The following is a 12,845-nucleotide window of genomic DNA, read 5'->3' as shown; positions in this document are numbered from 1 at the left end:
TTGTAAAGACTAGGATCAACGTGAAATGTGAGGTGGGTCGAGACTTCACGGCGTCCCGCACCCGTCACTGATTGACACGTCCGATCCTGAAGTACCGGTAAGATATGTCGGTGGAGGAGCGAGGTTGAAAGGGAAACTGAGGGTAATCAGCTGCATTTGAAGCTAAACGCATAACAAATTTGCCTGAATACTATAATCCAACCTTGATCCTGCACGCCATGCAATTTCCTTGATTTGATAAAACCGAGAAATAGGTACACCCGGCTAGTCTATGGCCGCACATTCTCCTTGTCATGGCCGCCGCTTCGGTCCCGGAGCCTCTTTTTCTCAGCCATTCTTTTTTCAATCCTTGCGAGGGCGGCTGCTCGTCTTTCTGGCGGCAGAGTGCGCCTCGATGTATTAGCCACAAGAGAGCTGTTTATCTGTGCATTTGGTCCTGGGCCTCCTAGTCTGGCAAAGCGGCGAGACAGGAGATCGATATGGGGTTCCGCGGCGGATGTCGAGCCATTCGGAGGCAACTCTGGTACTGCAATCTCCTTGGGCTTGTTCGACTGAGTGAGGCGATTGACTCCGTCCTCTGCAGCATAGATGCGGTGTCTGGGCGATCGAGGGACAAATGGCTGCCACTGAGCCTTCCCAAGACTTGCTCGACCTGCTACCTTGAGCGGTTCTGACTTGGGAGCCAAGGCAGCATCATCCACAAACTTTTCGCGCAATGTGCGTGGTTGAGATGAATTTTTTGCCATGTCCAAGGGCTCGTCTGAGCTTCGTCTCTTGGCCGTTTCTACTTTGACTCGAATTGGTTCGTCTGACTTTGATTCCTTGATCTTCTCTTCGCCTATACTCCGGGGATGCCAACTGTGCGGTCTTGCTGGTCCTGTTCCTGCGGACCTGAGAGCCTTCACCTCATTTTTGAGGTCGGCAATCTTGTTGTGAGCCCGTTCCAGAACAGCCCTGGTATCGGCTTCGTGAACTTCATTCTCCTTCCTGAATGCCTCATACTCATTTTTGAGGAGTCGAATCTCGTCTTCTTTTCGTCGAGAGTCCTCCTTGGCTGCCTTGAGCAAAGCCCGAAGTTCCCGGGCTCGTGGCCCATTACTGGTAAGTGCTTCCTCCTTTTCGATGACTACCAGTTTCAATTCGGCCTTCTTCAACTGAGTCTTGAGTGAAAATACTTCGTCGCGCAATGCATCTAGTTCTTTCAACTGGGACCGCGCTCGTCGCAACTCTCGCCGAGTTTCCGTGAGCGTTTTTTGGGTAGCTGTCACGGAAGGGGTAGAAGCATATCGGCGGCGTGGCGTCTCAACTCCGGCTCCATTTTCTCGCTGTGTGAGCAACTCTCCCATCTGAGCTTCGAGTTCTTGTACCCGGTGACGGTACTGTGCAGCTAGCGATGATTGTTTAGTCAGTTTTGTGAGCATTTCCGCTTGGGCTTCTGCTGGTTGCTCTTTTCGTTGGGCGGCGATTTGAGCTGCATTTTCTGCAATCCTCTTTTCCATTTTTATGACGCGCTGTTGTTCGTCTCGCAGGCGCTCAGCAAGTTCAATCGCCTCGGCATCCTTTCGCTGTGCGTAAGACTTTGCAAGTTGCTTATACTTGAGCAATTTCTCCATTTCAGCTTTGGCCTCTTGATGGTACCTCAGAAACTCTTCTTTCCAGTACCGTCCGGATTGCGAGTGCGGCTCATTGAGATCCAGCGTGACATCATGAGCGCCGCAGTCCTCCTCTTCTTCCCATTCATCATCTGACACGGCGGGTTCGGGAGGTGCAACTCGCGATTGTGATTCTGTGAGCTTGGCCAGGGACTTGGTTGGAGCTGTTGGTTGGCGTGCCTCGGTTGGCAGGTCTTGTTCACTGGTTTTTGCGAGGTCCGTCATGGAGCCGCCTGGCACGTCATGGCCGAATGAAACACGCTTCCTCTTGGATGTTCCTATTCCTGGAGTAAGAAGGATACCTTGTGGCTTCGACGGCGTCTCGGACGACCGTGACGTGGGCTTTCTTGAGGCCGCACTTCGGAAAACGCGTCTCTCTTCGTTTCGTTTCGAGGGCGTACCAAACAGCGCGCTCTTGAAGGCTCTGGCAGCAAATACAGGCGCTGGTGTGTCCGGCTGATCTATTTGCGTGGTATCTGCATAAACTCAATTCGTCAGGAACTTGGATTGCCGACAAGGTGACGGGAAAGAGAGCAACAACAAAACAAAAACAATGAGCGTTGGCATCGAACCTCCATCGTCCGCGTGTGGCGCGTTCTCGCCTCGCTTCAACATCCACCCAAGCATTGTCAGACGTGAATATTGAGCAGGGGTTTCCAAGAAAAATGAGGAAGCAATGAGCTATGCCTGCTATCTCTGAATACCGAACACATCCATTGAGCCTCCGCAATGACAGAAGCGCAAAGGTGGTGTGGTGTGGGTATGAGCTACAAGCGTCTGTTGTTTGTGTTGTTGTTGATCTGCTATGTATGTCGGCGCCATGCGGCATTGGAGACTTACTTAGTACTTGAGTACTTAGTACTTAAGTACTTCTTACTTGGTGGGAGCAGGGAACGCTAAGCCAAGCCAAGCCTCCTTGGCGTCTGTGACGGGTGGCTGTTGACTCTCATCAAGTTTGACCACAGGTTCACCCAGACTGGTCAAAGCACCAAGCTGCTACGATGAGCCCGTCCAGCAAGGCAGGCTGGGTAGCCAAGTAACTACTTGGTAGATCGCCATGGATAGATTCGGCAGAAGCACGCATTGGATCCCAGTACACCCACCTGCTGTAGCCGTTGGATATCACTGGTGAGTCAATGTCGTTGATGCTGGTCGAGTCGACGGAACTTGGTGCCTGCTCTTCAGCACCATACTGGACCCTGGTCAGTGGACATCAATTACGGAGCACGGTACGGAGTACGGGGAGCAGTACCCCGCCATCTTGAATCAGCTTTGGAGCCTGCCCTCCTTGTTGGCGGTACCGGACTCTTCTGGCGTTCTGATAGGAGCTTTTCAATGCTGCCTCTCGATTATCCAACATATTCAATCCGAACTATTAACTACACACTGAACCGCCATGGCTTCTTCCGTCTAAAGTGTCACAGCTTCGCTGTGACATTCATTTGGACTTCACGCAATCATGGCGTGGCAAGCATCCGGCGCATGGAACAAGAAGTCTGTGCCCAAGGCGAGCAACCACGACTCGACCTTTCCTGGCCTCAAGCCTACGACGAATCCGGATGCAACGACAAAGTTTCAATATGAAGAGCTGCAGCAGAACGAGCTGCTGGCCCTCGAAGCCATCTATGGGGATGATTTCGTGAAGCACAGTGATGCGCACGGAGCGTGGGAGGTAAAGAGCACACACACACATACACAGAGAGAGAGAGAGATTCTTTGAATCTCCCTGATGCTCTCTCCAACGCGCAAATTGGACGCAGACCTGACGACAAGTGCAGAAGACGGAACCTTCATTCGATATACGGATTAAGGCATCCACCGACATTGACTTTGCCATAACTGTTGGGTTTGTCATGACGGCCACGTATCCCAAAACCCCACCGCTTCTGACTGTCAAAGACCTCGACGGCCTACGCGAATCTACACAGTTCAAGATCCAGAAGTTTGTGGACACCGAACCTCGAGAATTTGCCAAAGATGAACAAGAAATGGTCGACAGGATTGTCGAGGGCATTCGCGACATCCTCGAAGATGCTGCCCAAGTCAAGGCATCCGGGAACCAGCTGCCTTCCCTCGAGGAAGAGCGAGAACGACACGAAGCCAAACTAGCTGAAAAGGCGCGGCGTCAGAAAGAAGACGAAGAGCGCAAGAAGATGGAAGAAACCAAAGAGGAGGAGCGCGTCATGTCTGAAATGCTTCGGCAACAGATTGACAGACAAAGACAAAAGGCAAAGGAATCAAGGTTAAGTCGACGATCTAATGGACTAGAAGGCTTACCAAGCGACAACTCTGCTGCCTCTATTGAGCAAATCGATTTCGATGAGTTTTGCCATGTCACGAATAAAGAGGGTAATATCCTCAGCTTCAAATCGGTTACGGGTAGATGTGATCCGCGAGAGGGCAAGGTCACTGTGGTGTACACTGTCCGGCCGGTTCTGGGCAATGGCCAAGGTGACCAAACCTTAGCACTAAAGGAAGCTATCTTGCGACCCAACGGAAAAGGGATGGACCCCAAGGAGTTCAAAAAGCAGCTGCAGTCCGTCGAGTCCAGGCTCCAGGAGCTGAAGAACACCAAGTCAATTCATCACAACCGTTTAGTCGATATTTTGGATTTCAAGGTCGAAGGTGCGAAATCGGACGATGCGACAGCGTCAAATATCTGGACCATTAGAATATTGATGCCAATGGCTGCAAAGGGCTCGCTTGAGGAGCTGCTGGAGCTGGCAGGTCATCTCGAGCTCGGCAAAGTTCGGTCTTGGACTCGAGATTTGTTGGATGCCTTGAACTTCTTGCATTCAAAGAGCATTGCCCACCAAGATATCCACGCGAGTAACGTACTTTTGTTTCGAGAGTCGACGGGCGAGTTTGTCCCCAAGCTGTCTGATTGCTGGTACCAGCGAGAAATTCATAATGCCAGCACCTCAAAGCCGGGTCTCCCGGGACTCACCTCGGCAAAGTCAGCATATTGGTTACCGCCTGAGATCGCTGGTCAATCCAAGCCACAGTACTCATACAAGACTGATATATGGGAATTTGGCATTGTATTTACGCAAATGATCTTTGGTCTCAACGTTCTGCAAAAGTATTCCTCGCCGCGAAACTTGATGCAGGAGCTCACACTGTCACAACCGCTCGAGGAACTAGTCAGTCGATTTTTTAAAGAAGACAAACAAAAGCGACCTCGGCCGTTCGAACTTGGTTCAAGTGAATTTCTGGCCACTGACGCACCAGTCTTCGCAGAGTCCGGTTCGTCCGGGACACCGTCGGCGACGCCGTCTTTGACATCACTGCATGTCGTTCCAGCGAGACTTAGGCGAGACTCCATGAGTCGTGGCGCAGTGGTCTCCAGATATACTGAGGACTTCGTGGAAGAGGGTCGCCTTGGCAAAGGTGGCTTCGGAGAAGTTGTAAAAGCCCGCAAGAAACTTGATGGCCAAATTTATGCTATCAAAAAAGTCACCCAGCGATCTCATGCCAGTTTGACTGAGATTCTAAAGGAGGTACGGTTGCTATCACAACTAAGTCATCCAGCTGTGGTTCGCTACTACAACACCTGGGTCGAAGAAGTCCCTGACGCCACTGATACCGAAGGAGACACATCTACTGAAGGCTACACTGAGGAGGCGGAACAAACGGTCTCTGGTGGTATTGACATCCAGTGTGCGACTAGCACGGGTGGCCTTGACTTCATGTCATCTAATGCCGCCATCGAGTTTGGATATGACGATGACAGTGATGACAATGCCATCGAGGACGACTCTGACGACGATAGCTCTATTGACGCAGACCAGGCGGGGAATGATGCCATTTCGCCCAGCAAGGAACGTGCAGGACAAGTGTTGAGACGTGCACGGGAACACCATGCCTTTCGAACTATTCTCTATATCTCCATGGAATATTGCGAAAAGCGAGTAAGTGCATAGTTGCAACGTCCCCATCCTACAACGTTTGGTGCTGACCTTCAGACACTTCGGGACTTGATTTCACGCAACCTGTACAAGGACACGACTGAGATTTGGAGGCTGTTTCGACAGATATTGGAAGGCATGTCACACATCCATGCCCTTGGCATCGTGCATCGGGATTTGAAGCCTGAGAATATTTTCATTGGCAGTAGTCTTGAGGGAGTCGATCATGTCAAAATTGGCGATTTTGGCCTAGCCACTAGCGGACAATTTTCGGTCGATAAAGTCGTCGCCGATAGCCTTGAGAACGACAGCATGACTCGAAGCATAGGCACTGCTTACTACGCGGCTCCAGAAGTTCGATCCGCCGGCAATGGACTTTACAGCGCCAAAGTTGATGTAAGCAGTCGTTCGCGACTGTTTTACGATGAAGAAGCTAACCTGGTGCAGATGTACTCGCTAGGCATAATATTCTTCGAAATGTGCTATCACCACATGGTTGGCATGGAAAAAGCAGATATTATTGGAAAACTACGACGAACAAAGCCGGAGCTGCCGGTAGATTTCAAGCCAGCTGAGCGCAAACAGACAGATATCGTCTTGTCGCTGGTCAATCACAATCCCAAGGAGAGGCCATCGAGTGCTGATTTGTTGAAGAGCGGCAAACTTCCCGTGCAGATGGAGAGTGAAACTATTCGACGAACTCTTGCCGGTCTGGCCGATCCCAGCTCGCCGTACTATAGCAAGATGCTGTCGACGCTATTTGCACGACCTTGTGATGCGGCCAAAGATTATGCTTGGGACATGCTAGGCACTCAGACCAGCGCCAGCGAGCTCCTGAATCAGGGTGTGGTCCGCAGCACCCTGATTTCCATCTTTCGACGGCATGGAGCACTGGAAATGCCTCGGACCACAATATACCCCCGCTCAAGTCACTATGGTGAGAATGTCGTTCAAGTAATGGATCCCAATGGGACGGTTTTGCAGCTTCCTTTTGATTTGACCATGGGCAATGCCAGGATGATTGCAAAACAGTCCGGCGGTCCCGTGTTGCAGCGATCGTTCAACTTTAATAACGTGTACCGTGATAGGCTAGACACAGGCCAGCCGTACATGTTTGGAGAGGTCGACTTTGACATCATCACCACCGATACCCTTGACCTCGCTCTTAAGGAAGCAGAAGTGTTGAAGGTGCTCGACGAAATTGTTCAGGCGTTTCCGTCATTGTCAAATTCCCAGATGTGCTTCCAAGTCGGCCATTCAGATCTTCTTCAACTCATCTTTGACCACTGTGGAGTCGAGTCTTCGTGTAGACGACAGGCCGCTGAGGCGCTGAGCAAACTCCATGTCTATGGGCACACCTGGCAGAAGGTTAGAGCGGAACTGCGATCCACCGCCGTGGGCGTGTCAGCCACGAGCGTGGACGAACTCCAGCGATTCGACTTTCGAGGTGAGGCACTAAACTCTCTGGTGCAATGACAAAGACTAATCGTCATCTAGACACCCCCAACAAGGTAATTTCGAAGCTCAAGGTCCTATTTGAGGGCAGTGATTTGTATCAAAGGGCGGTGTCAACCATGGCCCACCTCAAAGAAGTTGCAGAGTACTGCAAACGATTTGGCGTGCTCAGCAAATTTTACGTTACCCCCCTCAACAGTTTAAGAGAAAATTTCTTCATGGGTGGAATCATGTTTTCCTGCGTCTATGACAGGAAGACAAGGGACGTGTTTGCGGCAGGTGGCCGATACGACCACCTCATCAAAGAGCAACGCCCGAAAATTGGCGGCAACATTGAAGAGAGGCACGCCGTTGGGTTTAGTCTTGCCTGGGAACGCTTGGCTCGTGTTCCTAAGAAAAGCGGAAGCAAGACGTTCCTGAAGAAGCAGGAGTCGGATGTCAAGACGATGTTTACTGGCAGACGAGTAGGTGCATTAAGTGATGCCGAGGGGTCACGTCGCAATGCTCACACGTGATAGTGCGATGTTCTAGTTGCTTCATTCGACGCCGCTATTCTTCGATCTACCGGTATCGAAGTTCTCCAGCTCCTTTGGGATCATGACGTCAGTGCAGAAATGGCCAAAGACGCTCGATCTCCCGAAGACTTGTTATCTAAGCACAGGGACGAGAACTACTCGTGGATCATTGTCATCAAGCCTGAATCGATGCTCAAGATAAAAACCATGAGTCGAAAAGACGTTCAAGATGTGGACATTCCTCTTGGCCAGCTAATGGCCTGGCTTCGGCCCGAACTCAAGGAACGCGATTCCCGCGCTCTCGCCAAACTCAGAGGGAACGTGTCGCACGGCGGCGAAACGAGTGGCACCCAAAACAGCGACCGGAACCAAGATCAGGACGTCAAGGTTCTCGTTGCCGGTACCAAGAGCAAGAAGTTCAATCGCAGAACCGTGGTGGATCAAGCCCAAGCCAGCGCTAGTAACTTGATGCGAAGCTACCTGGACGGGCCGATCCTGGCCATCGAGACTACTGACCAGGTTATGGATCTTCTCAGGGAAACAAAGCTATCTGAGCACGATAGCTGGAAGAGTATGGAACATGCAGTGACCATGACGGAGAAGAAGTATGTCCGCGAACTTCACGCCCAGCTCGACACTTGGCGATCGACGTATGAGAGGCAGAACAACTCTAAGCACGCATTCATATACAACTTTCGCACCGGTACCTGTGTGTACTATGATTTAAGTGCGTAAGATGAGATGTATTAAGCCGTACACGGGAAGGAGTTGGCGGTCGTGATGGCGGTACTTCTGGAGAGGACATGTTGGGACTTGGCATATTAACTACCTACCCGGGTAGGTAGTGTTTGTTGTTGCCTTGGCGGGACAGCCAATATGGGATATGGGGAAATGGATTACTATAGGAGCTGTGAACAATACCGTCTCCCAAGGAACATTGAAGTTGTCCATGGGCACGCAAAATGACGAGAGTCTGAGAAGCTGCCAAGCGCAGCGCAGCACACAGTAACAATCAATCAGCTAACTCGTCGACTAAAGTTTGAGCGTGTGGCTTTCGTTGATATCCAATGACGGACTCTTGGGTTTCGCTTGGGCGGCGATGGGATAAGCCAAAGGAAGGTAGTACTAGTAGCCTTTTGAGAGGATTACACGACTCATGGCACGCTTAGGCGTTGAAAGTGAGGTGAAAATGCGAGATGCAGGAAACTTGTCAGAACCCGCACAGCCTTACTCGCACACATGCTGTGTACATGGCCCAGGCGCCCAAGAGCAAGGAGGAATGTCTCAAGCCAGCATGGGAGATGTCAATGATGCGGCTGGATGGTGGCCTGCTGGAGAGGAGGTGCCTAACTGTCCGCACTGATTAAAGGCTAGGCATCTACGGACCAAGGTGTCGATTTTGGGTGCATAACAATATAGGGGCGCAGAGATCTACGGACCAAGTTGGGTACTTGGATGCTGGCAAAAAGCAGGAGCAGGACCTGATCCGGCTGGCCGAAGCCTCCAACATCGACTGAAGCCTCGAATGCTTCAGACAGTCTGTCGTTCACAGGGTTTGCCGAGCCTGGATGGTGTGTTATGTTGGACGTCTCATGGGCCGGGCATCGGTGCGTCTGGGTCGGACAGACTTGATCAACTGGCTGGCCGCCCCCTGCCTGGCATCTGGTTACAGGTGAGTCGTGACTAAACGCTTGGGGGTGTGGGGCTCGCTTGACGCACCAGTTCACGCGAGGGAGAGGCACTGACATTGTGCTGCTGGCATTAGCAAGTAGGGACCATGTGGCGGCCACCTGACGCTCCAGAGCCGTCACTCTGCTGCCATCATCCTGCCAACCGGCTTGGAAACGGTCATTTCCCGCCTCTCCTCGCCTCGCCTCGCCTCGCCTCGCCCGACCTGATGATCTTGGACTGAACACAAGGCAAAGCGTTTCAAGCAGCACCTGCAATAGACGGCCCCCGACAAGGCACATACATAGCCCTTTGTCTCACACAACCCCCCTTTGCCTCCAGAACCTCTGCCAGACCGGTGCCCTGCACTGCCGTCCCTTCGGCACAGCCCTTTAAACACACATCCTCGGCCCGTCGATTACCCCTCATAAAACGACTCCTTCCCCAACCTCTACTTCGCCCACTCTGCGCTCGCAATACTTCACCACACTACTAGGCCTCTCAAGACTCGGATCCAAATCACGGGTGCAGTGTTGATTCTTTCTTATCTCGACGGATAGCTGCCATGGCTCAAAGGCGTTTGATGCAGGAGCTGCAGGCTCTCGAGAAGGAGAAATGGGTAATCATTGAGGTACGAGGCGGCAGAACAACAGGCATTCTTCCATCGTGGTGATCCTGACTCTCTTTACCCAGACTGACGAGACCAACCTCCTGCGTTGGAAGATCGGACTTTGGGTCGTGAACCCCGACAGCATCTGGCATGGCGCATACCTCCGCGTACGTGCACCCTCTACAATGTTCGAAGTAGGCCTCTCGACTGACAAAATACTTACCCAGGCCGATATGCGCTTCCCTATCGAGTATCCCTATCAACCACCAACCTTCAAATTCCTTACCAAGAACATTTGCCATCCAAACGTCTACACAGACGGCCACCTATGCATCTCCATTCTCCACAGACCGGGCGACGACGAACAATCTGGCGAGTCCGCGAGCGAGAGATGGAACGTGCTTCATGGGGTTGAGTCTGTGCTTAGATCGGTCCTCCTGCTCATGGATGACCCTGAAATCAACTCCCCTGCCAACGTTGACGCCAGCGTTCTCTACCGCGATAGGCGACACGAATACAACTCTCGTGCCAAGGAAGTTGTGGATCGCACTCAGGCAGACATCCCATCCGATACGCGAATGCCCACAGCCGCCGAACTGGCTCCTGCACTTGTCAAGCCCGTCGAGGACGACGCCGACTTCTGGAACATGTCTGATGAGGAGGAAGACTTTGGCGGCAGCGACAGCGATGCGGGCCTGGGAGACTTCGAGGAGGAAGACGATGAGGACGAGGACGAGGACGAAGAAGACGATACAAAGTGAAGGACATGTATTGGAGCGAGCTTGTCACGACTCACTCGACGTCGTCACTTGTATGGCATAGCGGGGTTTCAATTTTATCGAACGGCGTTTTTCAATAACGTTGCATGGCAGGCCGTGGATGATGCGCTGGGACGCAGCCAGGAAGGGTCAAGGAGAACTAGCTGATCATTTTGATATTTGGGTGCTGGACTGTCGGTTCTGAAACATGGATCCGTCTCTGGCGGCATTGCTCTGGATACGGGCGCCGAGGCGAATGGTGACTTTGGTGACTTTGGCGGTTTGACTATGTGGTTGGCATTAGCATTTGGGCGCATTTGCCTTTTGATAGATAGCGGACGGCGTAGACATGAACTGAGCGAATGAGATAACACGTGATGGTTCAGCGTTTGACGTGACTTTTGTTGATTTGCGGTAGCATCGAAGGCAGGTAGGCAGGTCGACATGTCCGGCCTTTCCATGCAACCATTTCGCGAAGGCTAGCTTGTCCCGACTCCCGAGCGTCATTCCTTTCTGCCCAAGGTCGTTTTCTTTTTGCTATTTTTGACATGGAGTGGCGCCATCCCGCGTCAGACTGCAGACATTCAATGCAGAGAGTTCGCGGCACAACTCATCGCCTTTTTGGTTTTGTCGCTCTTGGTTTCGCCCACTGCTTGAGTGACATTGCTGACCACGCTCAGTTACTGATGACGCTTTATCGCCATGGCAGCCAAATGCTGATACAGTAAAGGCCATCACTCGGCGTCATTGATGGCCGCAAATGTTGTGTCTCTGGCGAGGGTGGCAGCCTTTGGGACCCTCTCATCGTCGTCCTTGTCCTACCAATTCCATCTAGGTGGGTGAGCGCCGAGGCAGGTTCAGAACTACCATCGGGCCCGAACGCATCAAGTCTGATCCCTTTACCAGCCGCGTGTGTTGAGAATGCTACGCGCATTCTTTGGTCGTCCGTATCTTGAATGGGTGGCATAATTGTATCGAAAGAGCTGGAGTAATCTTCTCGTATCACAATCACTGGCTAGTTCGAAAGAGTGTCTGAAGCCTTGACACGGGGAGTAGTCAGATTGTTGCGGTGACCCTCCATGAATGAGGTAAGAGCCCTGATCCAGTCTAGCATTTCCTCCTCCTCGAATCTGGATTTGTCAACAGTATCAAGTCAATCATGTCGTCATCGGGGACCAGAGACCTATTGCTGTAAGCGGAAAATATGCTCTCCTTGGAAATCACTGCCGATCAGGCATTGAGGAGAAAGATGCCCGCTTATGTGGAAGCATTCAGCTGATGGATGTTGCTAGAAATATGGCCCTGGTCTATTTTCTGAGGGATCACCTACGCCTACTCCCAAATCTCATTCAGTCTTCATACGCCACCTCACAAGACACAATCAAACTTGCCTCCTATCACCGTTCCTCCATATCTGGCTCCTTCTCCACGGTACGGCTCGCATGGCGACGTATGAATTTTTGCGAAAATTGCATCACCGACTATATGGATCGACCTGGTGGCGGCAACGGGCGCAGTGAGGTAGCGGCCATTTGTTGGATTGAATTCGACTGCTTGGACGGAGTGGTCAGAAGACAGGCAGCAGCCCCCTCTATCGGACTCTCTGATTCAGCAGAATGCATAATGAGGGTATAGCACAGCTGATGCGTTGTTTTTGGTCATTCTGCTTGGTAATGGTTGCGAAAGTGCTAATTGAAGACTGGAGACGGGTGGCTAACAAGACTAGATTAAATCTAACTGCGGAGCTCTTGAGTTCTTGTGCGTACGGCCAGCGGTTTGTTGTAAGTTGTAACGTGACTACCTAGGTACTTAAGTACTTTAAAACAAAAATTATAGACCTTGACCAGTAAAGGAAAACTATTTATACCTTGGAGAGCGAAAAACAACTAGACTACTCACGCAAGGGGTCGTGCTATTCGTGCTACTAACTCTATCTATTCGTGCTACTACAGCTCGATTTAGCCTAGTGACTAACTGCTTACACCCTACTATATATTTTTATATATACCTATATAGTTGCGCCTGCTTTTTAGAAATTTAATTAGTATTTAAATTAAATCTATTATTTTTTTAATAATATAAGCTTAAGCAAGCGCTAGTGTCGGCCAATGGAGGGACCCTTTATATATAGTATAGGTATAATAGATAGAGCTTATGTAATCTAGTTGATTACTAAGCATAAGATAATAGGGATTCTTAAGGTATAATAGAAGTAACTTTAGATATAGTATAAAATTGTATGTAATAGTATGTATTAAAGAATATAGTTGTAGAGGCTT

The 12,845-nt window shown here is 51.0% G+C and overlaps 3 protein-coding genes across 3 annotated transcripts; 2 read left to right on the top strand and 1 right to left on the bottom strand.

Annotated features, from left to right (window-relative positions):
• Positions 1–269: 269 nt before the first annotated feature.
• On the bottom strand, positions 270–2,279 carry MAM_02258 (Spindle-body formation-associated protein; the record flags this gene model as incomplete). The annotated part of the gene is made up of 2 exons (XM_040821057.1): positions 270–2,113; positions 2,225–2,279. The coding sequence occupies 2 exons, from the start codon at positions 2,277–2,279 to the stop codon at positions 270–272; spliced, it is 1,899 nt and encodes a 632-aa protein (XP_040681400.1).
• Positions 2,280–3,111: 832 nt separating this feature from the next.
• On the top strand, positions 3,112–8,265 carry MAM_02257 (Serine/threonine-protein kinase, GCN2; the record flags this gene model as incomplete). The annotated part of the gene is made up of 6 exons (XM_040821056.1): positions 3,112–3,324; positions 3,431–5,563; positions 5,618–5,956; positions 6,008–7,007; positions 7,058–7,479; positions 7,534–8,265. The coding sequence occupies 6 exons, from the start codon at positions 3,112–3,114 to the stop codon at positions 8,263–8,265; spliced, it is 4,839 nt and encodes a 1,612-aa protein (XP_040681399.1).
• A 1,498-nt stretch (positions 8,266–9,763) lies between these two features.
• On the top strand, positions 9,764–10,569 carry MAM_02256 (Ubiquitin-conjugating enzyme/RWD-like protein; the record flags this gene model as incomplete). The annotated part of the gene is made up of 3 exons (XM_040821055.1): positions 9,764–9,829; positions 9,892–9,975; positions 10,036–10,569. The coding sequence occupies 3 exons, from the start codon at positions 9,764–9,766 to the stop codon at positions 10,567–10,569; spliced, it is 684 nt and encodes a 227-aa protein (XP_040681398.1).
• Between the last annotated feature and the right edge of the window lie 2,276 nt (positions 10,570–12,845).

The sequence above is a fragment of the Metarhizium album genome, assembly GCF_000804445.1.
Source record: "Metarhizium album ARSEF 1941 chromosome Unknown scaffold_3, whole genome shotgun sequence".
In the NCBI taxonomy this organism is placed as follows: Eukaryota; Fungi; Ascomycota; class Sordariomycetes; order Hypocreales; family Clavicipitaceae; genus Metarhizium; species Metarhizium album.
This window is presented reverse-complemented; position numbering and strand designations above follow the sequence as displayed.